The sequence below is a fragment of the Colletotrichum lupini genome, chromosome 5 (assembly GCF_023278565.1).
Source record: "Colletotrichum lupini chromosome 5, complete sequence".
In the NCBI taxonomy this organism is placed as follows: Eukaryota; Fungi; Ascomycota; class Sordariomycetes; order Glomerellales; family Glomerellaceae; genus Colletotrichum; species Colletotrichum lupini.
This window is the reverse complement of record NC_064678.1, coordinates 4,380,680-4,408,658: the sequence shown is the minus strand read 5'-3', so window position 1 is coordinate 4,408,658 and position 27,979 is coordinate 4,380,680. Positions and strand designations below refer to the sequence as shown.

The 27,979-nt window shown below is 52.8% G+C and overlaps 11 protein-coding genes and 1 non-coding gene across 12 annotated transcripts; 7 read left to right on the top strand and 5 right to left on the bottom strand.

Moving 5' to 3' along the window:
- Window positions 1-34: 34 nt before the first annotated feature.
- Window positions 35-2,476, bottom strand: CLUP02_10722 (BAR domain-containing protein; the record flags this gene model as incomplete). Its single annotated transcript, XM_049289695.1, has 7 exons — window positions 35-87; window positions 176-1,421; window positions 1,500-1,797; window positions 1,865-1,943; window positions 2,075-2,213; window positions 2,275-2,413; window positions 2,472-2,476. 7 exons carry the CDS (start codon window positions 2,474-2,476, stop codon window positions 35-37), a joined length of 1,959 nt encoding a protein of 652 aa, XP_049146840.1.
- A 197-nt stretch (window positions 2,477-2,673) lies between these two features.
- Window positions 2,674-4,947, top strand: CLUP02_10721 (cysteine desulfurase IscS; the record flags this gene model as incomplete). Its single annotated transcript, XM_049289694.1, has 6 exons — window positions 2,674-3,774; window positions 3,972-4,342; window positions 4,380-4,460; window positions 4,557-4,667; window positions 4,750-4,818; window positions 4,884-4,947. The coding sequence occupies 6 exons, from the start codon at window positions 2,674-2,676 to the stop codon at window positions 4,945-4,947; spliced, it is 1,797 nt and encodes a 598-aa protein (XP_049146839.1).
- Window positions 4,948-5,480: 533 nt separating this feature from the next.
- On the top strand, window positions 5,481-6,408 carry CLUP02_10720 (uncharacterized protein; the record flags this gene model as incomplete). Its single annotated transcript, XM_049289693.1, has 2 exons — window positions 5,481-6,095; window positions 6,163-6,408. The coding sequence occupies 2 exons, from the start codon at window positions 5,481-5,483 to the stop codon at window positions 6,406-6,408; spliced, it is 861 nt and encodes a 286-aa protein (XP_049146838.1).
- Window positions 6,409-7,378: 970 nt separating this feature from the next.
- On the top strand, window positions 7,379-7,768 carry CLUP02_10719 (uncharacterized protein; the record flags this gene model as incomplete). Its single annotated transcript, XM_049289692.1, has 1 exon — window positions 7,379-7,768. One exon carries the CDS (start codon window positions 7,379-7,381, stop codon window positions 7,766-7,768), a length of 390 nt encoding a protein of 129 aa, XP_049146837.1.
- A 609-nt stretch (window positions 7,769-8,377) lies between these two features.
- CLUP02_10718 (uncharacterized protein) lies at window positions 8,378-9,151 on the top strand (the record flags this gene model as incomplete). The annotated part of the gene is made up of 1 exon (XM_049289691.1): window positions 8,378-9,151. One exon carries the CDS (start codon window positions 8,378-8,380, stop codon window positions 9,149-9,151), a length of 774 nt encoding a protein of 257 aa, XP_049146836.1.
- A 597-nt stretch (window positions 9,152-9,748) lies between these two features.
- CLUP02_10717 (carboxymuconolactone decarboxylase) lies at window positions 9,749-10,472 on the bottom strand (the record flags this gene model as incomplete). Its single annotated transcript, XM_049289690.1, has 3 exons — window positions 9,749-9,801; window positions 9,856-9,901; window positions 9,981-10,472. The coding sequence occupies 3 exons, from the start codon at window positions 10,470-10,472 to the stop codon at window positions 9,749-9,751; spliced, it is 591 nt and encodes a 196-aa protein (XP_049146835.1).
- A 1,430-nt stretch (window positions 10,473-11,902) lies between these two features.
- On the top strand, window positions 11,903-15,285 carry CLUP02_10716 (FACT complex subunit SPT16; the record flags this gene model as incomplete). The annotated part of the gene is made up of 5 exons (XM_049289689.1): window positions 11,903-12,082; window positions 12,193-12,277; window positions 12,340-12,461; window positions 12,519-14,124; window positions 14,180-15,285. 5 exons carry the CDS (start codon window positions 11,903-11,905, stop codon window positions 15,283-15,285), a joined length of 3,099 nt encoding a protein of 1,032 aa, XP_049146834.1.
- Window positions 15,286-16,226: 941 nt separating this feature from the next.
- On the bottom strand, window positions 16,227-17,870 carry CLUP02_10715 (LEM3 family/CDC50 family protein; the record flags this gene model as incomplete). The annotated part of the gene is made up of 7 exons (XM_049289688.1): window positions 16,227-16,341; window positions 16,404-16,566; window positions 16,620-16,961; window positions 17,017-17,410; window positions 17,466-17,562; window positions 17,630-17,666; window positions 17,771-17,870. 7 exons carry the CDS (start codon window positions 17,868-17,870, stop codon window positions 16,227-16,229), a joined length of 1,248 nt encoding a protein of 415 aa, XP_049146833.1.
- A 715-nt stretch (window positions 17,871-18,585) lies between these two features.
- On the bottom strand, window positions 18,586-18,673 carry CLUP02_tRNA169. The gene has a single exon. It is a non-coding gene; the product is annotated as a tRNA-Glu (tRNA).
- A 2,679-nt stretch (window positions 18,674-21,352) lies between these two features.
- CLUP02_10714 (cAMP-dependent protein kinase regulatory subunit) lies at window positions 21,353-22,593 on the top strand (the record flags this gene model as incomplete). Its single annotated transcript, XM_049289687.1, has 2 exons — window positions 21,353-21,838; window positions 21,892-22,593. 2 exons carry the CDS (start codon window positions 21,353-21,355, stop codon window positions 22,591-22,593), a joined length of 1,188 nt encoding a protein of 395 aa, XP_049146832.1.
- A 302-nt stretch (window positions 22,594-22,895) lies between these two features.
- CLUP02_10713 (breast carcinoma amplified sequence 2) lies at window positions 22,896-23,584 on the bottom strand (the record flags this gene model as incomplete). The annotated part of the gene is made up of 2 exons (XM_049289686.1): window positions 22,896-23,485; window positions 23,548-23,584. The coding sequence occupies 2 exons, from the start codon at window positions 23,582-23,584 to the stop codon at window positions 22,896-22,898; spliced, it is 627 nt and encodes a 208-aa protein (XP_049146831.1).
- A 1,840-nt stretch (window positions 23,585-25,424) lies between these two features.
- On the top strand, window positions 25,425-27,037 carry CLUP02_10712 (CFEM domain-containing protein; the record flags this gene model as incomplete). Its single annotated transcript, XM_049289685.1, has 4 exons — window positions 25,425-25,538; window positions 25,593-25,728; window positions 25,782-26,454; window positions 26,512-27,037. 4 exons carry the CDS (start codon window positions 25,425-25,427, stop codon window positions 27,035-27,037), a joined length of 1,449 nt encoding a protein of 482 aa, XP_049146830.1.
- Between the last annotated feature and the right edge of the window lie 942 nt (window positions 27,038-27,979).

Sequence of the window (27,979 nt, the reverse complement as noted above, 5' to 3'; positions counted from 1 at the left end):
TGTGCCTCTGCGGCACAGTGTATTTGGGTGAAGATCACGGGTGTCGATCGTTATTGGTGGGTTGGGAGTCTCTATTAGTCGCTCCCACTCAATTCAGTTTCACGTAATTCCCTGCGCGGAGAAAGTTAGTCTTTGTCTCTATTCAAGTTTGTGCTGGCCGGTGACAAAAACTCACCTGGGAATTGCCCAGTCTTTCCGTTCAATCTACCTTGCCACCACTCATTCTCGTTCTTTGTTCTGCTGATGATCTCGATGACATCGCCCGTCCTGAAGCTCAGGTCGCCCTCAGCTTGTGCAGCGTAGTCATACAAGGCGGTGACATGTTCGGCCGCGGGCGCTCCGCTGAGTCGGCTGGGTTTGGGCTTGGGCGGAGGAGGCTTTGACTTTGCTGCGGCAATAGCGGCGAGTCCTCCGCCAGAAGTTCCGTTCGTGGGCGGAGGAGAGTATGGAGGCGGCGGGTTCGCGTCGGCGGTTTCTCCTTGCTTGGTGTAGCCACCGTACTTTGTGGGCGCTGCTGAGGTTGTGGAGGCAGCTGAGGAGGAAGAAGGTCCAGCGGTAAGCAGGTGTTGAGGCTTGCCCTCGATTGCGGGACGGCCGCCGTATTTTACCGGACGTCTCTGACCAGTCGTCTTGAACTTCACAATGGATAGTTTCTCCGCCTGCTCTTGAATATCACCTCGCTTCTTGTGGAATGCCTCAAGTACGTCGAGCGTTAGGTCGAAGTAGCCGATGTCGCAGTGTTGCATCTTCTCGTGCAACGTATAGAAGATGTTGAGTTGCATGTAGTAGAAGGACTGGAAGAGAGGTTGGATGAATTGTTGCTCGAGCGCAAACAGGCGCGGCAGTTCCTCCTTGAGAAGATCGTTGAAGTAGTTGAACTCCTGAGTCGCCTGCTCCACGTCGTTCTCCGCTTTCCACAGAGCCTTTTCATCCTTGGCATTCCGATCCTTCTTGTCCTGCAGCTTCTTCAAGGTTTGTCTGTGTCGGTCGTAATCGAGCTTCTTGTGTTCGCGCTTCGCTGCTGACTTGCGAATGACCTTGACGACATCGAGGAGTTCGTTGGCTGGGCGAATAACCCTACTTTCTATCATCTCCAACTCTGGCGCAAGAGTCTCCTGCAAATCCTTGACGACGGCCTCGTACTCTTCGCAGGCGCGGATACCCTCGGGGTTGCCGCGAACCTCCAAACTGTCGGGATCCGACATGCGACCGGAAATGGGTTTGTAGATTTCGGTCATGGCCTTGCTGAATTCGATCTGATGGCTGAGCATGCCGTTGATGGCGTCGAAGTATTTCTTGGACTCATCGTGCAATCGCTTCGTCTCGGTTTCCAGCTCTTGAAATCTGCGCTCGGAATCGATGTAGACGGCATCCTTTGTGTGCTCGCCGATATTGAAGCGCGACTTGAATTGCTGGGGCGCCTGTTTGTCGTGGAGAAAAGGAGATCAATAGTCAGCCAATTTTTGTGTTCCGTCTTCACGTCACCACGCGGAAGGCACGGGAGGACCCCTCATTAAGTGGACACACGTACCCGAATGACGCTTTTCTGGAAGCCCCGGAAGCTCATGGCGGGGTGATTTTGTGGTGGTGATGTATCGGATTAGGTACTTGAAAAGTTCGTGCCAATAAAGGGTAGAGAAGGTGGTATCGTAGGCTGAAGGTTCTGACGAGGGTCGTCGCTGCTTGAAAGTTGAGGGTATTCGACGTCCAACCTTATGAGGTGTGGGCTCTCGCAACCTGATTGTCGCTGGTGACGACGTAGGCGTGGCTGTGTCAGTCAGCTTCTGCGCAGTGTCGCTTGGCTGTGGCGCATGAGGTGCCGAAAGACAGGAGCTAAGGCGCTACTATGCAGAAGCTAAGGTACCTAAAGTAGGTGCCTGGCGGGGTCAGCGGGAAGAACGGAGCACTGCGACGTGGGAAACAGATGTTTCGCGATGATGACGCTGCGATTTGTGGATGAGAAAAAGAATATCAGAAAAGGGTTGGAGAGAAGGAAGGGGATGGACTTGAGGATATTCGGAGCTTCGGTTTGGGAAATTGAACAATGCAAAAGGAAGAAAGGCAAGTGGAATACAGTTGCTCGGTCGCGGCGAAAGCGGTGGAAGAGCAGGGCGACTCCGAGAGCCCGTCTCTGCAAAGATCCTCGTCCCCAGTCCGGCCGCATCCAGCATTTCAGCAAAGACCCAATTCACTTTGTCCAAGTCCTGGGAGGCCTGCCCGTTTACGTTTTGTTTAGCTAATCATCCTTGAGTAAGGGCATGTTAGGTAAGGCACATCATGGCATAGGAAGGTAAGGTCCAGGTAGGGACAGTCCCTTTGCAACCTTCGGCTTCCCTGCCGCGCCCGCCTGTGCTTCTTGACCCTACGAGGCGCGGCCCAATCTTGGGCTGCTGCTTTTTCGGGGGTGTCGGTCCTGACAGGTGCCGTAGCCGAAACCGCCTCCCAAAAAGGACTGCAGCTGAATAGGGAACGTCATCCCACCGATCTGGCCAATCACGGCCCGTGTGTTTATCCCCGACCCCGAGACGGTCTCCGATGCAATTTGTCACGAAAAAAAACTATCCCCATCCTGAGTAGGGTAGCTTCTCCTCTTTCTAGAATTTCTCTTTTCCTTTTCCTCTCCCTGAAGCTCGCGTCCCTCTTCTTCCCTACGCCATCAACATCAAACACATCATGGCTAGCATCACATCATCCGCCTTCAGGCAGGCAGGCCGCCTTTGCCGCTATACGCAGGTGCCGGGTGTTCCCTCACGAGGCATTTCCTCATTATCAAGGGTGGCGGTTGCGCCAACCCACAGATTATCTCAGCAGCGCAGATACGTCTCGGAAACGAAACGTGATAATGCACAGGTTAACATCGAAACGGCCATCAAGCTTGACAAGAAAGACTTCATCGATGTTGTCCCTAAGTCTCCCGATGCCTCAAATGTCATGGTTAGCCCCATGGCTGAGGTCCTGAAGCAAGTCACTACGATGGAGGAGGGCCAGCGGCCCATCTATCTCGACATGCAAGCCACGACTCCCGTCGACCCTCGCGTCCTCGATGCCATGTTACCGTTCATGACTGGTATCTACGGAAACCCACATTCGAGAACGCACGCATACGGATGGGAAAGTGAGGAAGCGGTCGAGGAGGCTCGAGGCCACATTGCGAAGCTTATCGGTGCGGATCCCAAGGAAATTATTTTCACGAGTGGCGCCACCGAGAGCAACAACATGAGCATTAAGGGAGTCGCAAGGTTCTTTGGCAGATCTGGAAAGAAGAAGCACATTGTCACTTCGCAGACGGAGCACAAGTGCGTTCTTGACAGCTGCCGCCATCTTCAAGATGAGGGCTTCGAAGTTACATACCTCCCGGTCAAGAACTCTGGCTTGATCGACATGGATGAGCTAGCTGCAGCGATTCGTCCGGATACTGCCATCGTCAGCATTATGTCTGTGAATAACGAAATCGGAGTTATCCAGCCATTGGAGGCCATTGGAAAGCTTTGCCGCGAGAGGAAAACATTCTTCCACACTGATGCTGCACAAGCTGTCGGAAAGATTCCCATGGACGTCAACAAGATGAACATCGACTTGATGTCTATCTCCTCACACAAGATCTACGGCCCCAAAGGCATTGGAGCTTGCTACGTCCGCCGCCGGCCCAGAGTCAGACTTGACCCTATCATCAGCGGAGGTGGACAGGAGAGAGGTTTGCGAAGCGGTACTCTCGCACCGCCGCTGATTGCTGGCTTCGGCGAGGCGTGCCGCATCGCCTACGAGGAAATGGAGGTATGTTCAAGGTTTCATTCAGTTCCCTTTGCCCAGCCTACCCATATGATGATTCGCTCCTACATGCATGGCTTTCTGAATGTCCCGTGACAAGGACGTCCATGTTGAAAAATAGCAACCTGTCTGACCTTATCCTAACCCTTCTGCTCTGTTTATGGTATCTTGCATCGATACACAGCAGCTAACAGTTTTATCAGTACGACTCGAAGCGTATCAAGTTCTTGTCTGACAGACTCCTCAATGGCTTGTTGTCGCTGGAGCACACCACCCAGAACGGCGACCCTGAGCACTTCTACCCTGGATGTGTCAACGTTTCGTTCGCCTATGTTGAGGGCGAGTCTCTCCTGATGGCCTTGAAGGACATCGCGCTGTCTTCTGGCAGTGCCTGCACCTCTGCTTCTCTGGAGCCCAGTTACGTTCTTCGTGCTTTGGGTAATAGCGATGAGAGCGCCCACAGCAGTATCAGATTCGGTATTGGCCGTTTCACCACCGAGCAGGAGATTGACTACGTTCTCAAGGCAGTCAAGGAGAGAGTCGACTTCTTGCGCGAGCTGAGCCCGCTTTGGGAGTTGGTGCAGGAGGGTGTTGACCTCAACACTATCCAGTGGAGCCAGCACTAAGGGCAGTATGCTCGACATGATGCACACCTGCCCATCAACACCTGCACTCTTCAGCACTCGACCCTTGTGAGTCCGTTGAGGATCTTGCAGGAAGACACCCGAGTCTTTCTTACCCGGAGTAGCTTGTATTAAAACCCACATTTGAGATACCTTAACAGCCAGCCTTTCGTTTTTGCTCAGGGATATTGGAGTTGGGATCGGGGACTACGGAGAGTTGAGATACTGGTCGGAAAGACCAGATGCCGGCAAGAGCCGGCACGGCGGCAATCGGCTGTTTTTATGAAGAATTTGGCCTGTATACTACGGTTGTGAACGACCCCAACAAAAGAACTTCTCTCAGCATGAATCACAATAGAGAAGCTTCGAGCTATGGACAAACACGCAAGCGAAAGCTCCGTGTGCTAGCCGACGGTGTCGCCTACAAGTGACAGTCTGGCATACCTTGTGTAAGCCTTGACATAATTCCTCAGGTGCCACGGTTCTCTGCAGGAACATCAAGTATGTCAAGAGTGCGTTGTGTCAAGCCGCCGATCAGTGTAAGCAAGCTACATGAAGCAAGCGGAATGTCACCGGTTGTCCGGCTTCTTCAGCGGTCTAATGCAAGGATGAATTTGCTCGCACTACCTACGGCACGAATGCTATACTGATACCCTACTTGCTCAACCACGATGGCATAGACAACCTGGGAGGCAGGCAGATAGGCGTTGTCGTTGCGGTATGGCCATGTCTGGCAACTTGCAAGTTGGGGGGACAGCTCTTGCCAAGGCGGGCGGAAGATGTGCATCATCAACCATTCCTCAAATGGTAATGTGTCGGAGAGGGAAGGTCCAGACTAGTCCTCATTACGTCTGTTGTGGGCTCACATGGCCTACCTTACGCAGTATGCAGGGCGTCTCATGTTTCCAGACGAAAAGCGTGAAGCCTGAAAGTGTGTTGGGAATTTGGGGATTAGGGGGGCACGAGGAAAGGGGCGACGCCGCGACGATGGCGTGGTCGTTAGTCCGGAAGGCGTGCAGTCGCAAAATGACATCATGGAAGGTGCGCAGGGTACGAAGCTGCCCCTCCATCCCGCGTTTGTCCTCCACAATGACCCAAAGTGGCCCCCTCCTCTGCTCTTGCAGCCACAGGCACCATCTCCAAAATGACATCACACCTCCAGCTTCATCTGGCAAATGTCATCGCGGTTGCCAGAACAATGGCGATTCACATGCTCCCTGCCTAAGAAAGTGGAGGAGTCTGGACGTGGTTCTCTCCATTCATAAATACCATCCATCCTCCTCAACAGCACTATGTTTCCTCTGCCACATCAACAATTCACATCATCCATCAAACGCAACCTACAAGCATTACACATTACTTAATCAATCAGACTCATCAGAGCAATCAAACCACACAATATCCACCATGGCTGCCAACAACGACAACACTTCCACCCTCAAGTCGTACGTCGACTCTGCCACTGGCGCTGCCCAGAATCTCCTCGGCTCTCTTACCGGCAGCACTGCCGATCAGAACAAGGGAGAGGCCAAGCAGGACAAGGCACAGCTCGAACACGATGCTTCACACGCTACTGCTAAGATTCCCGGCTTCACTGCCACCGCTGGTGGTGTGACCAAGGACGACCCCGATCGTGCTGGCGGCTCCTGGAACCAGACCGTCGGCTCTGCTAAGGAGACTGTTGGTGGTCTTGTCGGCTCCGAGGTAAGCTTGTTCACAAATCCCACTCCCTGTTCCATAAGCACCTAGCAAGCTGACAGCGTGGCTACAGAACTTGAAGCAGCAAGGTCGTGAGCAGAACCTCCAGGGCCAGGAGCAGGAGGCCAAGGGCCAGCTCAACGATTATACCTTTGGCATTGGCAACCGTGTCCAGGGCACCATTGGTGGTGCTGTCGCTGGCCTTACCGGCGACAAGGCTGGCCAGGCACACTACGAGGGTCTCCACGACACAGGCAAGACTCAGCAGCGTGGTGCCGAGCATGACATACAGAAGCAGGCCGAGGCCAAACAGCACTAAATCCAGCGCCAATTGGCGTGGAGCATGGCAGGATTGAGGACGCAGATGGAATTTGATACCCCTTGCACGAAAATGCATATCCCCAGATAGTCCTGCAGGTAGAGATGAATTGATTCATCAACCTCACACGATCGTACCTTTTTTAATGTGACAATACGTGACTTACAAACTCAATCCAAAATGGAGCACCCTCCAGAATAAGGTGGCATTTAAACGTCTAGATAGGGAAAGTGGATTTCGGATGTCGAAATGTTCTCCACTGCTGTATTTCCATGCAGCCTGGGATTAGATAGGTCGGTGAGGTGGTTTACATTCGCTCCGATATGTCTCCTGTTGCACATCTTGATGATGGCAAACCCGGGAGCAGGTTTGGGAGTAGACTGATTTTCACATTAATTCTCAATGCCGATGTTGTTCGGCTTGCCCTCCCGAACTTAACTTCTGCCTGTATTCTGGCCGCGCCAAATGGTTACCTTGAGCATCCAATTGTTGTGGCGGCTTGGCTAGCCACTAGCACTCATCATGCACCTACCGGTGATCCAGTGAGCTAAACCTCCCCGCTGACCTGAAATGCAGAACAAACGCAGCGCAAGCGCAAGGGTTAAAAGTCAGTAAGCCATTCAACATACAAGTGTCCAGCCTCTTACATGGCTGGTGCGTGGAGCCAAACAGAACCCGCAGGTTGCAGTGTTCGGATGGCACATTATGGCGCTTCCAAAGTATGTAAGGTACCTGACTGAAATCAAGGTACTGGAGACAAGCGAACACACCTGCAGCTGCACACTTTGATTACACCAACTTGTAACTATGCCTTCCATGCCTCTTATTTTCTCTTCATCACGATTTCGGCTAGGCAAATCGCATCAGCACCAACATCAGCACCAACAGAAACAGACATGCCGTTCCGTCCTCGCCTCGTCCCAGTCGTCTCATCTTGTCTCGCTCGCTGACCGCCAGACAACCCCTCATCATGGAACTTACCCCTCGCCCATCGCCCACCGCCGTCCGCAATGCTGGGTTCCAGGTTCCAGGTTCTAGCCCTTCCCGTCGCGTCTTCTACCGCCAAAAGTCACAATCCGCCCGAGGGTTTCTCCCCTTCTTGACACCAGTCGGTGGACTTTGCCCGCGATATGCAGCACAGTGGGTACGCACAAATCCACCCAACGAAGCCCCGAAGACGAGGGCCGCGATGATGAGTGCTACTGTTGGTCACAAGCTCAGCCCTCGACTTCCAAGTTCCCACCGTCTAGGGCAGAAGAAGAGCACCGGCCCCATCGGATCGGTTCTCGAGCCACGTTCGGGCCACAGTGAAGCCATGCTGGATACAGAAGTTCACCCTCGTCTGTCCAGTGACAGGTGACGCTCCAACATGCAGCTGCAGGGGAGACCACCAACCATGGGAGCGTCGCATCCCACAGTCGACGAGCAGGACCCGTTAGGAGCGACCTCGGTGCCATTTATTGGCTCATGCCGCCAAGTGGCTACACCTCACGAGCAAAAAGATGCAAGGGAGGCCGCATCCAAGAGGGGCAGGAAAAGGCAAGGAAGAGGAGGCATTATTTGATTGCGCTGCATCTGGAACCCAACTTACAGACCCTAACGTCGTACTGGCGCGCACAGCACTGCGCGGAGCGGAACGACCAACTCCTGCTGTCGATGGTCATGACGGGAGTACAGTAATACCACCGCGAAGCCCTCCATGCCCTCCTTGCCCTCCTTGCCCTTCCTCCCCTCCGATTTCGTGTACACACTTCAGCCGCCATCAACGTTGCCTACTCCCTCCTTTCACATCTTGACTGTGCCGTCTCTCTACTTTGAAAACACTGCCTTTGTCCGTCGCGAATCACATCCCTGTGTAGGCCTACGCATACTTATTGACGAACAACCCTTCCGTCGCATCATGGTGCGATAGTCTCTCGCCATTTGACCCGCCACTTACACTCTTCTCTTACGTGCTTCGCTCTCCGCCATGGCCGAGAACGAAGCGCGCCAGTGGACGTTCGTCCTCATTCTGACCGCGCTCCTCCTTTCCCTCGTCGTACTCTCCCAGATCCTGACAACGTATATCACTGCCTATCGTGTCGCTCCCAACGAGATCACATCTTTTATCGATGCCGTCGACTTTTCGGTCGAGGAGAACGAGAGCTACGATCGCGATGTTGCCAAGGTCCAGCGCCTTGAAGATAAGCTCCGCTTAGGTCGACTTCTGCGCGAGATCCAAAAGGGCGGCGATGACCTGCGTGAAGAGATCAACTTGCTGCTTCTCTCCGAAGACACCACTTCTCTACGCCTGAGCGCCCGCCTTCTCTGGGCGAGCAAGCGCCGCGATCTCGAGGAGCGTGTGCGCCGGCTGGATCTCGTGAGGATGCGCTTCCTCGTAGTATACATGGGTGTGGTCGCGGATCGGGCAAACGTCACAGCAGAACGTCAAATGCCCGTCGCAACACCAACGACACCGCAAAGAGACCCGGAAAAGACACCTGTTTCCCCTTTAACGCCCCCAATGACCAACCTAAACGCCCACTTGACGCGCGCCTTAACGGAGGAGATTCGAGAGCGGCCGCCGCTGCGAAGGCTAACTACCCAAGCTATCGGTCATCGCGAGACTACGCAACCCGGGCACAAGCTGGGGTGGGCGGGTGTGGTTCAGGAACTGCAAAAGAGTCCCCGGATGCACAAGCGACGCTCCTCCATCGAAAGATCCATCGAACAAGAGTTGGCCAACTCCAAGCTAACGATTTGATACGGCGATGGATTCAGGGAGTGTTGCTTGCGGCAGACATGGGGAAGCGTCGAAACTCTATAGACGGCACCTACACTTACGCAAACTACGACGAAGAACGATTTACCGGCTTACGACTACAGGTTACATGGCACTAACGAGGTATGAACACTTGCATATGCATATTGAACAGACGACACATTATCTGGTGGCACTGAGCTTGAGGCCTCGGAAAAGCATCTTGGGGGGGCATCATTGGCAGACCATCTGTCAGCTCTCCCACGCCCGCAGTGAAAACTGCGGTCACGAACTTTATGAAGAAAATGGAGGGGTCACAGGCGCAAGGCGGGCACGGAGGTTCACAGGAGTCTCATGGGAGGTTCATGGGAGGATTGGGGAGAGGATTGGGGATGAGGAGAATTTTTACTTTTTTAACCGTTTAGCAGGAGGATTTACACATCACTTCACTTAGATGAGATACCCCTTTTTCACAGCATTATTAGCCCCATGGCATATTTACACTACACTTGATCAGTTAGTCTTTTCATTTTCCCAATTCAGTACAAGATCCCCCGGCTTAAGCATACTATTTTGATTATGTCTTGTGTGTTCTTTGGCTTAGTGGGACGGCAGAGCCGCATCGTCAGGCCCAGTGCTGTTCCTCTCACCGACTGCTTGAATATTAGAATCGATTCGACTTGAAGACGTAGAGGGTCCCATCTTACCATCGAGAGCCACCAGGAATCTGCTCACACAGTTATAGCACGCGACCTGGATTCGTTTGTTAGCTTCTCTCCTTTCCCAGCCTCAGCCCCTTCTCATCCCCCCTTCGCCCGAGAAAAGAACTAACCGTCGTCGTAATCTCCACCACCTCCCTCTCGTTGAACAGCTCCTTGAGCTTGGCAAACGTCTCGTCCTTGACCCTAACGTTCCTCGTCATCTCGTCCGAGTAGACGAGCACGGCCCACTGCTTCTCGCTGAGGTACAGCGCGGGGCGGCTGGCCAGGTCGAGCGGGGCCTCGGTCTTGATGGCGTCCATGCCTTCCTGGGAGACGCCCGCGGCGACGGCGAGGGGCGCGTGGTGGCCCCACTCGTACCAGGCCTTGTTGACGACGGCGACGCGGGAGATTGCGAGCTCGCGGAGGTCGGCGGGGATGGTGGTCTGGGTGCGGACGGCGCCGAGGAAGGAGTTCCAGCCGTCGGCGACGGGGGGCGCGTGCAGAAGGGTCAGGTCTAGGGCCTGGAGGGGACGGGGCGCGCGGCGGGCTTGGATGCGGGAGACGATGGCGGCGTCTTCGGGGGTTGTGGTTTGGGGAGGGTTGGGGACGTAGGGGAGACGCATTTTGGATGGTTTTGGGGGGGTTGCAAAGGGGGAAGGGTTTCTTGGTGATGGTGTTGTGAGGGGTATGGTTGGCGTCTTTCTGGGTTTGAAAAGGTTGAGGAACCTTGAGAACGAGCTCATGTAAACCGATGTGGTTGGCGGTTTTGATCTGTGAAGTGATGATATCTTCAAGACAGAAAAGTGAGGTTTACGAAATGCCTTCTTTTATTTCATCCGAGGGGTTCACGCGGGGTTGCGTATAAGTCCCGTCTCCACATCCCGAAAATCGGGCGGGCCGAGCGAGCGTTCTTCCCCCCTCTTACCAAATTTCTGGGTCTTCCGGTTGAATGCTGTCCCGGCGCGATGCCGGTGTCGCTTGGGACACCCGACTGTAGCCTGCAAGTCTCTCAAGGAACGGTCGGGCGATTCGGCAGGGCACTCTTGGGTACGGATACTTCCTTAAAGTGTCGGTAACAGGTGGGAATCCTTTTTTTCAGTGGAGAGCCGTCTCGTTTATTTCCCTGGGGGATTGGGGATGACTTGCATGGGAGAAATATGGAGTTGAGTCTCTGCAGAGTCAGGATAGAGAGGCGTATTTTATCAATGTTGTTATGCCATCGAGAAGAGTCGAGCACTAGACACTATGATAATGGTATTCATTGATCATTGTCAACCAAATTACCATGTCTACACTTGATTATAGGATTAGCTGGAGCGAGATAGATCTGGTGTCTCCCAAGACTTAGGTTGACAGTGACCTGTCCTACCTCTGTCCCTACGGATGCTTTCTTGCGAGCACTTGGTCTTCGTGAATGGAAGTACCCGACTGTCTGGACCTCTGGTTTTGAGTCGCTGGTGCTCTCAGCAACAATGCTACCTGTGCCCTGCTCGATCTGTTGCGCAACGTGCTGGACCTGCTCCTCCTCTCTCTGTGTTTCTGAGGATTGGCTTTCTTTGCTGCCGCCTGAGAGAAATTCCATGACGGACTTCGCAAAGAACTCCAGTTCAAGGTGCAGGCCCGGGCAGGAAGCTTTGACGTCAACCTGCCCTGCCAGTTGCACAGCAATTACCAACTTACCACTGAGACCAATTGGTACATACCTTAGGTCGCCAAAGCTCCAACTCCTTCAGCGCATTTTGCGCTAGCTCACCACCTGAACAGTGAACAGGCCCAACTCACCTGCTCCGTACCCCCGCAAGCTTCTCCACGCTACCTTACTCCACCAACAATCGCGCCGCGACCCCCAGCAACTTGCAGCCAACTGACGTGACTGCCTAAGAACCTTAGGTGGGAAGAAAGTGAAAGCGCGAGGCGGGTCACGTGCAGAGCTCCTACCTCTCCCAATTTACGCGGTGGATTTTTCGGATCTCGCGTCGCCAGCGGCAACCTGGAACCTTTCGTTCTTCACCCCTTCTCTGCCAACAAATCCGTCACTCACTACGCAGCGACGATGGCGGAGATCAAGATCGACAACAAGGCCTTCCACGAGCGCACTTCGCGCCTCGCCAGCGCTTGGAAGAATGACTTGCGATCCAAGGATGGCAACATCTTCCACGGCGCCTCGTCCATCGTCGTGATGATGGGCAAGGTGGAGGAGGTCCCCGAGCTGCACAAGAACAACGCCATGCACGTTAGTCGCCTCCCTTCCAATCCGGGACGACACGGCAATTTCCATTGTGTTTGCCATCGTCACCATGCAGAGATCAAGAGCTGACTTTCTTTTTTTTTGTGCGCAATTAGTTTTGGCTTCTTGGCTACGAATTCCCGACGACGATGATGCTGCTCACGACCGAGAAGATCTATATCCTCACGACTGCGAAGAAAGGTGAGGAGTTTTCGCCATCACTGCGCCGCACACACAGCGAGCGTCAGCTAACTCAATGACAGCGAAACATCTGGAACAGTTGAAGAACGGTCGATTCCCTCTCGAGGTTCTCGTTCGAGGCAAGGACGCCGCAGAGAACGAGAAGCTTTTTGTCAAGCTCGCTGAAGTCATCAAATCTTCGGGCGTAAGTCGTTGCTACGTGCGGCCAACATCGATCGTCACTAATCCAACCGTCTCGCAGAGCAAAGTTGGCACCATTGCCAAGGACACCTCCAAGGGTCCCTTCATCGAAGAGTGGAAGAAGGTTTTCGCCGATCAATGCAAAGACATCGAAGAGGTCGACGTTTCCCAAGCCCTTTCCCAGCACGCCTTCTCCGTGAAGGACGAAACCGAGCTCCGAGCCATGCGAACTGCTTCCAAGGCCTGCGTCGCCCTGATGACCCCCTTTTTCCTCGAAGAAATGTCGGACATTCTTGATAAGGAGAAGAAGGTCAAGCACAGCGCACTGGCAGACAAGGTCGACAAGAAGCTCGACGACAACAAGTTCTGGAAGACGGTTGAGCTTCCAAACAAGACCAAACTTCCTGCAGACCTGGACCCCGCACAGCTGGACTGGGTTTTGGGCCCTCTTGTACAGAGTGGTGGGAAATACGACCTGAAGATGAACTCGGAGAGCAACGACGACATTTTGCACCCCGGTACTATTGTTGCTGCTATGGGCTTGCGCTACAAGTCGTATTGCTCGGCTATCGCGCGCACGTATCTCGTTGACCCCAACAAGTCGCAAGAGAGCAACTACAAGCTTCTTTTCAATATCCACAACATGATCCTCAAAGAGGTCCGCGATGGCGTCGTTATCAAGGAGGTCTACAACAAGGCCTTGAGCATGATCAAGGCCAAGAAGCCTGATTTGGAGAAACACTTCTTGAAAAACGTTGGTTGGGGTGTCGGTTTGGAGAATAGAGACCCGACCTTGATTCTCAACGCCAAGAACTCCCGAGCCCTGAAGGATGGCATCACTCTTGTCATCACTACCGGCTTCAGCGATATCGAGAATCCTCAACCACAGGACAAGAGCAGCAAGATCTACTCCTTGGTCATCACCGACACGATCCGTGTGACATCGAGCGAGGCAGTCGTTTTCACCGGAGATACTCCCATTGACGCGGATTCAAATTCCTTCTTCTTCAAAGACGAGGAGGAGGCTCAGCCTACGCCCAAGAAGGAGAAGAAGGATTCTCGAGTTGGTGCTGTTGCTACTAAAAACATCACTTCTACGAGGTTGAGATCCGAGCGGACAACCACAGTCGATGACGATGCGGACAAGAGACGCCGAGAACATCAGAAGGACTTGGCGTCAAAGAAGCAAAAGGAAGGTCTGGCGCGCTTCTCCGAGTCTACTAGTGGGCAGAACGGCAAAGAGGTAAAGAAGTTCAAGCGCTTTGACTCATACAAGCGCGACAACCAGTTCCCTCCCAAGGTTCGCGAACTACAGATCGTGGTTGATGCGAGAAATGACACAGTAGTGCTTCCTGTCATGGGCCGCCCTGTGCCGTTCCACATCAACACGATCAAGAATGCCAGTAAGAGTGATGAGGGCGACTGGTCGTTCCTTAGAATCAACCTTCTCTCACCTGGTCAGGGAGTCGGTCGCAAAGACGACCAGCCTTTCGAGGATGCGTCAGCCCATTTCGTCAGAAGTCTGACGTTCCGGTCGACGGATGGCGACCGCTACCAAGAAATCGCCACCCAGATTTCCAATATGAAGCGGGATGTGAACAAGAAGGAACAGGAGAAGAAGGAGCTGGAGGATGTTGTCGAGCAGGACAAGCTCGTCGAAATAAGAAGTAAGCTAGCCCCTTCCTTGATCGCCATGAGAAGCCTCCTAACGAACTCTGCTAGATCGCCGTCCCGCTGTGCTCGACAACGTCTTCATTCGCCCTGCCATGGAAGGAAAGCGAGTTCCTGGTAAGGTGGAGATCCACCAGAATGGTATTCGATACCAGTCGCCGCTTAGCACGCAGCAACGTGTCGACATTCTGTTCTCAAACGTTCGCCACCTATTCTTCCAGCCTTGCCAGCACGAATTGATCGTCATCATCCACATTCACCTGAAAGACCCCATCATGGTTGCCAACAAGAAGAAGACCAAGGATGTGCAGTTTTACCGCGAGGCGACTGATATCCAGTTCGATGAAACAGGCAACCGCAAGAGAAAATACCGTTACGGTGATGAGGACGAGTTCGAGCAGGAACAGGAGGAGCGTCGTCGCCGTGCCGAGCTTGACCGGCTGTTCCAAGGCTTTGCCCAGAAGATTGCTGAGGCTGGCAAGAACGAGAACATCGAAGTAGATGTCCCCATCAGGGACCTTGGCTTCCACGGTGTGCCTTTCCGAAGCAACGTCTTCATCCAGCCCACCACGGAATGCCTGATCCAGGTCGTCGAGCCGCCTTTCATGGTCATCACATTGGACGATATAGAAGTGGCTCACTTGGAACGTGTGCAGTTCGGTCTGAAGAACTTTGATCTGGTTTTCGTCTTCAAAGATTTCACGAGAGCACCTTACCACGTCAACACTATTCCAGTAGAGTTTCTCGACCACGTCAAGGAGTTCTTGGACTCTTCAGATATTGCATACTCTGAGGGTCCCCTCAACTTGAACTGGCCGACCATCATGAAGACGGTCACGGCTGACACCCACCAGTTCTTCATCGATGGTGGTTGGTCCTTCTTGCAGGCAGAGTCCGATGACGAGGGCGAGGAGTCTGAGCCTGAGAGTAACTTTGAGATCGAGTCTGACGAGCTTGACGAGGCTTCCGAATCGAGCGAGGAAGACTCCGATTTTGGTTCAAACGTCTCTGATGAGGAGGATGACGCCGAGATGAGCGATGAAGACGAGGGTGAGGACTGGGACGAGCTCGAGGCAAAGGCCAAGAAGCGCGATCGAGAGGACGCTCGTGGCGGTGGTGACGATGACGACCGCGGCCGCAAGAAGAGGAAGCACTGAGCATTCGGCTCGTGGAAGGGCACCATTTGATGAGAAATGGCGAATCGTAGGTACACACGGAAGCGTTTTCCATGCGTGCATTGTTTTTGGTATCAATTGTATTATCAAATTTGTTGTGTAGGCGTCTAGGGTGGAGAGAGTATGGAGAGGTCCTTGGTGAACGCGGGCCGCCTCTTGCGGCCTTCAGGGCGACGGAACAGATAGCTTTCTTATTAATCCATGATGATTCCCGGATGGATATGTTCGGTCCATCGCTACCTTGTGATTGCATCATGAAGTCCAGCGAGGGTATCCTTTAATTCTCTCCAATATCGCTTATTGACCTCGAGCAGCGACGCAGTGCAATAGATGAGCACGAATTTCCCAAATGAAACTGATTTAATCATGCATCGAAAGAATAATTTGATGGTCTACCTGACCCTTAAGCCTCGAACTCCAGATTCCCTCGGTAAGCTAAGGAACGTTTTTGGTTTCTGCTGGTTGCCTACCTCGCCCTCCCTTTTTGAGGGGGTCTGAAAAAAAAGCTCATCATGCAGGGTCGAAAACCCAAAAAGTTCATGAAAGGAGAAAGCAGAATAAACAATGCGCGTCCTTGACCAGCCGGTAAAGAATACCATAAACAAAAGTCCCCCTTCCTGATCCACTCCTCGGCAGCGGGAGATGCTTTGAAGGGCGGGGTTTCCCTCGTTCAGTCGAGGCCCCCGTTACTCGTACAATTTCATGTCATTCCGTACAAAAACGCCGCGATGCTAGCCTTCCAAATCAATGCTGCGTCAGCTTGCCCAGCCTCACAAATGCGACAGGGGGGAAACGATGCGTTGGCCCCCAGCTGACGACGATGCCGTCACACTGTATGCCAGTCTCGTCGATGTCACAGAAGGTTCGGTTGAGTCAGATGCTGCACGCGCACGAAGAGGGCGCAGCGACTCATCGCGGGCCTTCTAGGCTTCGCCGGGTCGTACTTCGCGACCTGAAGCCATTGCCGAGCTGGGACCGGCACCCGGCTTGGAGCCAGGGGCGTTGTTCCAGGAGAGGTAGGTGTGGTCACCAAGCTTTCTAGGTGGGATATCAGTATCGAGGTTTTGAAGGGGCTTGGGACTGCAGCGTGGCTTGCTTACCTCGGCTTGATGAGATGGGTAACAGTGAAGATCACACCTAGAAGGATGCACATGCCGCCGACTACTATGTAGGCGATACCCAGGAAAGGGTTTCTGCCACCCATGATCGTTCGCGTGGTGATCACGATGGACTTGCTTCCCTTGTACTCAGTGGTTGGGAAATCTGTGTCTGGGTAAGTACTGAACAATGAGTCGGGTTGTTGAATAGATACTTACTATCGGTGATGTTAACCTCGTACGTGCCGGCCTTCATCGTCTCGTCGTCGTTGCGCTGGTAGAGCTTGCTGAAAGTTGGCAACCCAGCAGTCCTCATCCAAACCTGGAAGGCCTGCCACTCGGCGATGTTTGGCGGAGGGTGCTCAGTGGTGTAGTTGGGGTACCGGACTCTCCAGTTTGGCGGTGGCACGACATCAGCTGGGTCGTACTTGGTTTCCCCATAAAGATCAGCGTCGGACGCCCAGGCGATACCCGAGTTGTTCTTCATCGGGTATATCGAGTCCTCTTGGAGCATGCGGGGCGAAGTAAACGTATCGTTGAACATGGAGTTCGCAATCAGACCTGTTGCTATGTGAATATGTGATCTAATGAGCCAGTAGACTGCGTAAAGACTCACCACAAGGATAGTACGGCTTCAGGGCATCCGAATCCCACTCCAGGGGCTCACAGGAAGAGCTGTTCACGTTGCTTGCGGACTCGGCATTTCCCTTGAGCTGCTTGTCGTAAAAGGAAGCGACATAACGTCTGTGGTTCTGGTAGAAATTCGTCAGGTGGTAATAGAACAGGACAGGTGGTCCCATATCCTCAGGAATTCTGAATTGAATTCTGCATTGCTTCGCCTCGTACGTAATCGGTCCGTCGGTGACATCAACGGTTGTCACAGCCCACTCGGCATTCTTCGTCTGGTCGTCGCTCTTAAACGCAGTGCTGATGTATTTCGAGTCCATTTCACCGAGAGTCGAGGTCGCTTCGGTGAGGCAGTTTGTGTAGTCGATGCGAATTTCCTTCACCTTTGAAGCGCACGTTTTAGTAAGGGCTTTTTGGATGTATTAAGACTATGCTTACCTTCGCGCTCGCGTAGAGCAAGAGTCCACCGATCGGAGCAAATATGATTCCGATCGTGAAGAAGAGAGGGAGGACAGTCTTGGGCGTCAAAATCGGCCTGTAGCAGTCAGCCACCGAGATTCCTTTGCGACTAGTCGTCTCCAAAGAGCTGTTGCTAAACTTACTGCCATGCCTTCAACCGTTGTTGTCTGAATGCCGTGTCTGTTCAAAAGCATGTGTCAGTAGCATGATCTTCATTTCATCGTTTCCCAGCGATTCCGCGATTGCCGAAGGGAGGTTGGCTTCCTTCCGGGGCTTCCACATACTCGCTGGGCGGCGGCTCTTCTTCTTGTCTTCCTTCTTTCCAGTGTCATGTTGCGATTCGATGGAGTCGGCGTGGTTGACGCCAGGTGATGGATCGGGCATCTTGGGCAATCGTGCACTCAGAAGGTATGTGCGCGATTGATGTTGGTGATGTTGGCGATCGGTTGCCGTCAAGGAAGTCCAAACCAGAATGCGCTTGCCCGGACAGACAGGAGAGCCGGAAGTCAGCGTAATTGTGGCTTGGCATTGGGTGCGTATATTGGGTCTAGCGTTGTGGCTGAGCAATCCACTTCCTCGTCAACACGGAGCACTGGCAGCCGCCGTTCAGTCGTTCATTGGGCCCCTACAGATAATGCACTGTACGCAGTACCCCTGTGCAGTCCTCTGTACATGCGCAGACGTGGGACAATGGACGCAGCCAGTCAGTCGGAGGGAACAATAGACATCAAAGATGCCTTGAACAAATATAAGTTTTTTGGTACCACAAGATATGATTGCTCGTTGTAGTTATTTGGTGAGCACCTGTCCAATTCAACTCCCAAAAGGTTTCTAAGAATGGAGCACTCGTAAAGAAAGATCCATAGCCCCACCGTAGTGCTTCTCAGTGACATTCAGTAATTGCTTGTCTAACTTAGGCATACAGAGGCGCGAACTCGTACCTTGAGAAAGATAGCCAGAGTGGCACACGGACGTCAAGAGATAGTGCAAAGTACTTCTACTCTGAGTGAACCAAGAAACAATTTACGGTGCTTCACATTTAAACAAAATTTTGCTAACATTCAGCTGTTGGTTGTGCACCCACCAAAAAAGCAAAATGTTCCGAAACCGAGGATCGAACTCGGGGCTATGCCTAACCTGTCATCTACAATGAGAGGGCATCATGTTGGCCACTACACCGTATCGGATTACTGAGTTTTTGCACAAGGTTAATGACCCATATTCCTACATTCATCTCCATTCGTCGCCCAGCCCCACATCTCGGACACTCGAGCGTCTCCTCCTCTTCCTGGCTTCAAATGACAATGCTGTTCGGGATTCTCTTCCGGTACGAAGGGCGATGTCGTCTTATTGGTGTGTCTTGAATTGTAGAAGATAAGTAGTCCCGGTTCTTCCGCCGGCCCTAGCTAGAACTCTGTCATAGTACTTTTGTTACTTTTGGTCCCTGGCTGTCTGTCGTACGCTTGGTCTTCACTTTTCATCGTTGTCTCAGCTTACGGAATATCTTCATCATATGGCCGCCAGGTTGTTTTTGGTATAATTAGTCATGCATCATATTTCTCGGCCCTCGTATACCAGGCGGTAGCTGATGTAGAATGTAGTTGTAGAACGCTTACGTTGGAAGAGCACCTGATCCAATTGTAAGTATTAGCCATCAAGAGCTTTGAAGGGGAGTCTCGCCAAGGAACACTTACCACGGCTCAGGGACATGGACTTTGATGAAAGATGCTTCAGCGTAGTTTCCAGTGTTTCTAGAACAAGTCACAGAACATCCCAAATTGACTCTGTCTTATATCACACCTAATAGGCCATCGCTTGAAATGATGATTTCGCAAACAAACATGGGCCGTCGTAAAGCATCAAGGATTCAGCTGTAGGCGAGACTTGGCTGTCTGAAAAAGATTCGACAATGCGGCCTGGTGAAAGCGGCAGGCTGAGGTGTCGTTTAGAAAGTGCATCCTGAGACCAAGCAGCTCCCACAACTTTGGCTGGGAGAGGGATCGTTCCCCCTTGCCCGTACCCCTAAAAGGTTTGTACCGGCTTTGATCAGCGGGCTATCGAATGAAGGAGCCACTGGCAAGAGAGGTTTGGTGAGGGGCAATTGCGGGCGGACGGGGTAGTCCCACTGAAAGCGCCCTGAAATTCCACGGGAGGCCGTCCCCATGATGACATGGCCGAAACCAGGGGATCCAAGATGCCTCAGTGGGAGAGTACGTACCGGCCTGGATATCATCTGAGGCAAGGAAGCAAGGAGGCAATGGAATGAAAGCAGGCAAGGTGTCCTGGGATGCCTGGCAAGCCTGGATTGATTTGCAACTTGGGCCAGTCAGAGGCGTCGCTGAGAGCTGCACAGAATCGCAACCGAAGCGGCTTGGAAGGTGAAGCCCGGACACTTCGGGCTGCAGGGAAGGCAAGCGGCAGCCGGCCACAGGTTGATCTGTGCGCCTTCTAGAACTCTTCGACGGTCATGACTGGTCAACCGGGGCAGCAGGGCCCCTCAAAAGCTAGGACCTCACCGTCACCTTGTGGAAGGAGATGGGGACATTGAGGAGCAATGGAAGGAGGGAAGGAGGGGAGCACCTGCTTCTTTGCTGCTGTTGTTTGACTGGAAGCAGCGATGCGTCAAAGGCCCTCCGTGCCTCCTGCTTCTCAACCCCCCCACCTTCTTCCCCCCATCCCAGAGCAATCCACGTCCCTAAACCGAACCCAAAAAGCTTCCCTTCCCTTGGCCTTTTCCACTTCTGCCATTCTTCATTTCGTGCTCTCATCACGTCGCCTCCTTCCGCTTCCCTCGACCTGAACAAACAAGCGAACGCTATCCTCGTGGCCAAACCTCGAAACCGGACGACAACACGAGAGCAATCGGCCACTTGCTTCGCCCTTCGTCCGTCCTATTTCTTAGCTAGCGGCATTCACGACCTCGACCTTACCGTACCCTTGGTTGCTTCACCGCACGAAGTTGACCAGCGACCCTCCCTTCCTCCTTCTCCTTTCTCTCACGTATTGCTCTCGGGGATCTTCATCCGCGTCTGAGCTATCAACAAATCTCCTTCCCGGTCCTGCCAATTCTTCGCTCTAGTATACGGTTGACAGTATCCTCCTACCTCATTAGTCGGTGGCCAATATCACGAAAGCTAGCGAGCTCCCCGCCCAGATTATCATCACCCACTAGCTAGCTCCTCCCGCTGTGGTAAGTAATAGCTCCCGTTCATTTATTGCCACGCGCAGCCCCAGCCCAATTGTCAAGGCTAAGCCCATCAAACACCGACCTTCCCTTGCTTGTCGTCTCGCTTCAAAAACTTCTGCTTTTCGCAACCTTGTTGTTATCGGCACCGGACTCTTGATCTCCAACTTGAGCGTTCCCTGGTATTCATCTTATCCCATCTCTCCTTCCGTTGTTTACGTGGTATCTATTCGAAATCTTGCCACCCCACTACGTCAGAGCTCGTCCAGCCTGTTGAACACGATCCGCCTCATTTCATGTCCTTGCCTGTACCCTACGCAGTTGTTGGCCAGCGGTGTCCAGCTTGATTGGTGCAGCCTGAACGCGGGGACGAAGCATTAGGTGCTTCTTTGCATCCTGCTCAACGACCCCACCAATTTCACAACATTCTTTTATTCACCATCCAGCCCGAAGACCTCAGACAACCTGGCAACCCTCCAACATTCCTCACACTACTGTCTGTACGTCGTGGGCCGAAGCTGATCTGAACACAAATAGTTCGCATACGGCTCTCTACCAAACTACTCGCTGTCAACGTCCTTGAACGCTGCGCCGATCGAACACCTTCCAACAGGCGATTCGTGACGGTCTATAGTCTCGAAACGAAAACATCCATCCTTGTACAAGTAGCTATACTGCAACCATGTCTGGCATGTTCAAGAGTCCTTTTGGGGCAAACGCCAACCCTTTCGGAGGACCTACCGATGGACCTCCCGCAGGAGGCAATGCCATTCACCGTGTAATCGAAGAGGAAGAGAATGATAGTGTTACTTCTCCGACATCACCAAATTTCGGTATGAATGCTGGAATGACTTTCAACGGCCCATTCGGCGGTAATGCCGCAGACGACGCTGCGCCTTCTGCGCTGAGAAGCCCACCGAACCCTGAGAGTTACCCTGCCCAGTACAATTTTGGCCGTCGAACCTCGGTCTCTGCTGAGTCTCTCAAGCCTAGTGCCGACACATACGACAATTGGTCGCCCCCTTATCACGAGAAGACCAAGGAGCAGTTGGGCCGTTTGCAAACTGCCATTGAGGGCAATTTCTTGTTCTCCCACCTGGATGAGGAACAGAGCGGCCAAATTCTGGGTGCGCTGAATGAGAAACCCATTCCCGCCAAGGATATCAAAGTAAGTCCAGTCGATATGATGATGCTTTGGAGCTTCCTAACACTCCGCCACAGGTTATTAGCCAAGGTGACGCGGGCGACTTCTTCTACGTCGTAGAGAAGGGGTCTTTTGACGTATATGTAAACAGCAGCGGTACCTTGCAGCCTGGCCCCGAGGGCATGGGTCAGAAAGTCGGTACCATCCAGGCAGGGGGCTCATTTGGTGAACTGGCCTTGATGTACAACGCTCCCCGAGCTGCGACTGTCATCTCTGCCGAATCTGGATGCACCCTTTGGGCGCTCGATCGCCTGACGTTCCGCCGTATTCTCATGGAGTCGACATTCGCTCGGCGACGGATGTACGAGAGTTTCCTCGAAGAGGTGCCTTTGCTGCAAAGCCTCACGCCGTACGAGCGATCCAAGATTGCTGACGCGTTGGAGACTCAGAAGTACGCCCCTGGAGAGACCATCATCAAGGAGGGAGACCCAGGTCATGCGTTCTTCCTTCTGGAGAGCGGCGAGGCCGATGCCTACAAGGGCGGGGTCAAGGAATCTGTAAAGCATTACAGCAAGGGAGATTTCTTTGGTGAACTGGCGCTTTTGAACGACGCCCCTCGCGCCGCTAGCATTGTCGCGACGACGGATGTCAAGGTTGCGAGTCTCGGCAAGAACGCCTTCCAGAGACTTCTTGGTCCCGTTGAAGGCATCATGAGACGGACAAAGTACGAGGAGGTCAAGACTGGTGTTGAGGAGATGGATCCGCTCCAAGCGGCCTGAGAGGAACTTGAAGATGTTTGATTTTGCGTATGATCCAAGATTGGATGGCAGACATTGGGAAGGTTGAAGAGGGTGAATGTCAAGATTCACAACGGCGTTAGGCGGAACCCCCTACCTTCGCTTCCTAAGAGACACGGCTAGTGACGTTCAGATACCTGTTAGTAAAGATTATATTTCTTCCACGGTGCATGGACGTTTGGCGTTTGAAAATAAGTGTTCTAGGTGGTATCATTGGCTTGGTCTTTTGTTTGGTGCAGCTGCGGCGGCTGCCTCATTGCGATCTATGCAGAGTGCGGTGCGTCTCAGCCGCCTCTTACCCTCATTTCTTCTAGAACTTCTCGTCTCAATTGCTCGACTGCAATCTCAGTTTCGAGCGTCCTTCCAACGCCCTTCTTCCAATTCTCCTCCAGCCCCTTCATCTCTGCTGCTACTTCTTCCTGCTGGCGTCTCCGGGCGACGGTCAGCACGTCAATGAGACGCTTCGTTTCGGCGAGGTCACGCTCGAAGCCTTTCAGCTCATTTTCGAGTCCCCAATTGCCGATCAACCACGCGTTCTTTCCCCATTTGTCCAACAGGTTCAGATTTTGAGCACGAGTGTCGAGGTAGGCGTAGGAAATGTAGGCCTTCTGGAGTGAATCGGCGAGGCGAACACGATCTTCTGCTGTAGATGGTGCCCCGGAGTCGGGGAAAGGCTCTTGTGTTTGATAACGCTCGAGATCAATGGCTTTAAGGGGCTGTTTCGAGGCGACGCGGTCCAGCTCGAGTTCGACGAGGGGGGAGAAGGAGGGTTCTCTGTAGTTTGGCGTAGGCGCCGGTGAAAAGGTGGATAGTTCAGCTCGGATTAAAGACTCGGCAGCTTCGCGCTCTGCTGGTGTGGGCTCGTCATCAATATCTGCGGGCGTAGTTCGTTAGTCGGAGGATATGCGCTGCAGGCGATTGGCATAACAAACGTACATGGCAACGACTCGTGGAAGGCGTTCAACGTAGACATTTTGTAAGTGCTTCCCCAACAAGGACTTCCTAACCGGAAAACAAGAATAAAGACAAATTCGGGTCTGTCAAGCGGTCCGTATTACCGGTGGAGGGGTTCGGAAGAGTTGATGGCATGGGCGATTTCCGTAGTGGTAGGTGTCTTTGCCGGTGTCAAATAGGCGCGAGGCTGCCGCGATCGTGGTTCAGAAATTTGGAACCTATGGACGCATTGACGCACTGACGCACTGACGCATATTGGATACCCAGATACCTTACCTTAGCTGCCCGATAAGAGGATAAAACTGGCTACAAGAAAGACGGGCCCGTGCGTACATCTGGCTTTGTGAGATCGAGCGCACAGGCCATCCCGCCGTCGATCATTGGTCCGGGGTGCGAAGCTTGCGAAAGGTCCACTCACACAGACGCAACGCTTGGGCAGCCAGATTGCCTCGGCAGGCATATCAGCCCTCTCCAGCAGTCGACTAGCGACGCTTCAGCGCTAGCGGGCTGAAAAGGTCCCCTGGCTTTTGGGAACCCCACCCGCCATCTGCTGCCCCAAGTGCCTGGGCTGGACTCGCTCTACACAATCCGTCCCGACTTTCCAATTCCATGAGAGGCGAGCACGCAAGACATCGATTAACTTGGCAGATGCATGATGGGACGACGCGGGGCCTGACGTGCAGGCATGGCGTTAGTTGGCGATGGCTTCTTGCCTTGCCCCCCTGGGACCTTTCTTCTTTCTGGCCTTTCCTTCAACAGCGCTGGGCTTACTAAAAGGCTGACGCAAGGTGCTAAAAATCTGCACTTGCCTGATGAAACTGCTTGTTTTCTTTGACAGCAGCAAGCCTCACATTCATCCGAGAAACATGACAACACCAGAAACACCACAGAGGCGTCGACGACATCGGAATGGAAGCGTTCATTACGCCTTCATTCTTTCTAGACGGCTTCCACGTGGAAATTGGCCTAAGCAATCTCTCGCAATCTCGGTTTTTCTCGGAATGAGCGTCTTCCACATAGTCCATCGCAATGCATTTCCACCTGTCGAGAACTATTTGACGTTTCCAGTGGATTCTCCCATCGGCACATAGTACCCAAAAGAACGGGACGAATCATTTCAGCTGGAAAATGCACCCGCGTCCTAGATTCGATCCACCCAAAAAAGTCATCGTCTTGACGCTTGATTCCTGATCGCTCTTCGTTCGTCGTTACTGAAGCGCTTTCCCATTCCGTCACCAGTAAGTCGTGCAGGACGGATATGGCGGATGGTGATCCGGAATGCAACCCGGGGGCCTGGAGCAACCCAAGAGGCGACAGTCGCGAGACGTCGTCCGCCCGTCAGTGGTCCGCTATCCCAAGCTATTTGACCTTGGTGTTCCATCCGTGCCTCGCCCCCGTCGGACTATGGAAAAGTGGCTGTCACCGGCCTTGCCGGAAGCAGTGGTCCGGGTACGCTCTGTTCGCGATTCCAGCCTGGATCGTCATCTTCTCATCAAGTCTCCACCACGTGAGAGGGCTAAGAGGCGGCCGCCTCCTTGGCCTAGTGTGGCGCGCTCCTGGCTGAACTATCGCATGCGGCACATCATGTTTGTTGAAAGGAGGTCAAGTCGGGAACTGCGAAGGATTAAGTCGCCTACCCTTAAATGTCGCTGTCAAGGCCAGCCTTGGGTGCCCCCTTTTGTGGTTTGTTGTTTTGTTGCGGACGGTGGCTAGAGGAGAAGAAGAAAAACGTGACAAACGGCCTTGTGATACCAATGCTCCTTCTTTAAGAAGCAAATATCCCCATTGATACGGTCCAGGGTCTTGCTAAGGTTTTCTCGAACTTTATTTGACGACAAAACGGTCTCACCTCGGATATCATGAGGTTTCCACTGTCTCTTGCCTTTTTGGTAGCTGCGCTACTAGCTATTACGGCCGCAGCTCAGAAAGTCAATAGCATCACGGATGCTGTAGCCCAGCTACCTACATGCGCGGTACGGTTTTTCTTGTCCCTAAGTTCGGTCCGTCAACGTCTAACTTTGCTCTAGGTCACCTGCATTCTATCGGCCGTCAAGGACTCGCCATGCGGGTTGACGAACACGACGTGTATCTGCAACGATGCGAAGTTCGAGTCAGATACGGAGACCTGTATAGTCGGAGCATGCAGTATCAAGGACACACTTCGTCAGTCATGCCCTTCTTCTTGACTCTGACTGGCATATGCTAACAATCAGAAGATGCCAAAGCTGTGTTCGAAACCACTTGTGATAAACCTGTCCGAGACCACAGCGCGGAATATGTCCGACTTACATGGGTCCTGCTGGGACTCACCACCTTCGTGGTTGCAGCACGCTTGATTTACAAGTATTTCTCGTCAGCAGAACTCGGGCTCGATGACATGTTCACTCTTCTCGCCTATCTGGCCGTCCTTCCATCATTCATCATCAACCTCGTTGGAATTATCCCCGCCGGCCTTGGTAAAGATATTTGGACCCTCACACCACATCAAATCGAAAGCTTCGGTTATTGGTTCTATATCCTAGAGCCAATGTACTTCGTACAGATGGGCATTGTCAAGATGGCGATCCTGTGCTTCTACATGCGCATCTTCGACCGCGCCGGACTTGGAAAGCTGCTTTGGGGTACAGCTGCCTTCAATGCTGTCAACACCTTCGTCTTCCTCATGGTTGGCATTTTCCAATGTACACCTATCCACTACTACTGGACGAGGTGGGACGGCGAGCAACAAGGCACCTGTATCAACATTAATGCAGTTCCATGGGCGAACGCTATCATCAGCATCTTACTAGACCTATGGATGCTGTATCTTCCTCTGTCGCGAATCCGAACTCTCAACCTGCACTGGTGGAAGAAGCTAGCCGTCACCCTTATGTTTTGTGTCGGTACTTTGTGAGTACTCACTGAATCCATAACTGACAATTTCGCCGTTGTTCTAACATCACCAAGCGTCACTATAGTCAGTATCCTGAGACTTCAGTCGCTTGTCCGGTTCGCGAGTTCGTTGAACCCTACATGGGATCAATTCGACATTGCGTTCTGGGCATGCCTCGAGGTTCCCACCGGCATCATTTGTTGTTGTCTTCCGGCCATCCGTCTCATTCTCATCAAGGCCTTCCCCAAACTCTTTGGAATGCTCACCAAGCGCTACGACACTCAGAAGTATGCGGAATCGCCCTCAAGCGCCGCGGACGGGAGCCGAAGCACGAACCGCATGTCTCGTCCTCTCGGCCATTCCTCCACCACGGAGCTGCAATCAGCCCTGCGAGGCGGCAAAGGCATCGTTTGCACTAAGCAGTTTGCGCTGGAGACACATGACACGTCGAGCCTCTACGCGATGCAAGATCTCGAGTCTGGGAGTGCCAAGAATAGCCTTTCACAAAGCCACCGATCAACGTCAATCTCGCACACCTCAAGCGCTGTCTCGGATTACGGCGCGCCTGGACGGAAACAGTCTGGTCCCCCCGAGCACTAAGCACAACTTAGCATCGGTCTTTGAATAGGGAACGGTACCCGGAAAAGCATAGAATATAGACGGCTAGAATTGATGACTAGCGGCACTTCAACAAGCGACGCAAGACTCTTTATTACATATTCTACTTTGTCTTTTTCCGGATAGAAACAATGCGCAGGCGTTAGGAGTCATTTGGGGCTATTCGTTTTCAAGATTTAATACCCAGTTACGTATGTACCATATCGAAATCAACGGAAAAGGAAAACAAAGAGGGGAGAGCGCTTATGAGCAGATGACATTAAGCGGAAGGGAAAAGTGCCATATGACGGTTTTGGACGCAAGTGCCTTTGTGTAACATAACAAATCCTGTATCTCCGGGCATAGCAGGGCCAAAAAAGAAACATTTGAAATACCAAAGCCGCTCTATCCGCTCTTTGATATTGGCTAGGCGTTGTTTATGGTGATGCAAGCAGCTCGATTTCCCCACTGCTTTGTTCGTCTGTAACGATGTCATGATAGCCACTCACTCAATCACAAACAGCCCTCAAAGGCTTCTGGACTCTAGCAGCTCGCATGTCCCGCCGCAAGTCTCGTTTCTACTCATACGATATACGAATACGAACACACCCCCAGATCGCAGGCATGATGGGCCTACTTCACGTGCCGTTACCTGGAAGCCATGCATATCCGGGCTTCTGGACCTGATGCCTCTGATCTCTATCCCAAATTGAGAGCTTGATCACACCGACTACGTACCTACCTGGTACCTGAAACTTTGACCTGCCATTTCCAGTTGCAGTTTGAAACGCTGTAAGATCCACGGAAAGAATGTTGATTGCATCTTTCCTCTTTTCATAAGGTATCTTAGAATGGGAGAGGCAGGCGCAGGTCAGGCAGTGGCTCCTTCCTGCGACTGACATGCAAAGGCAGCCCTGCCGTTGTAGAAGGTACCTAGTAGTCGGA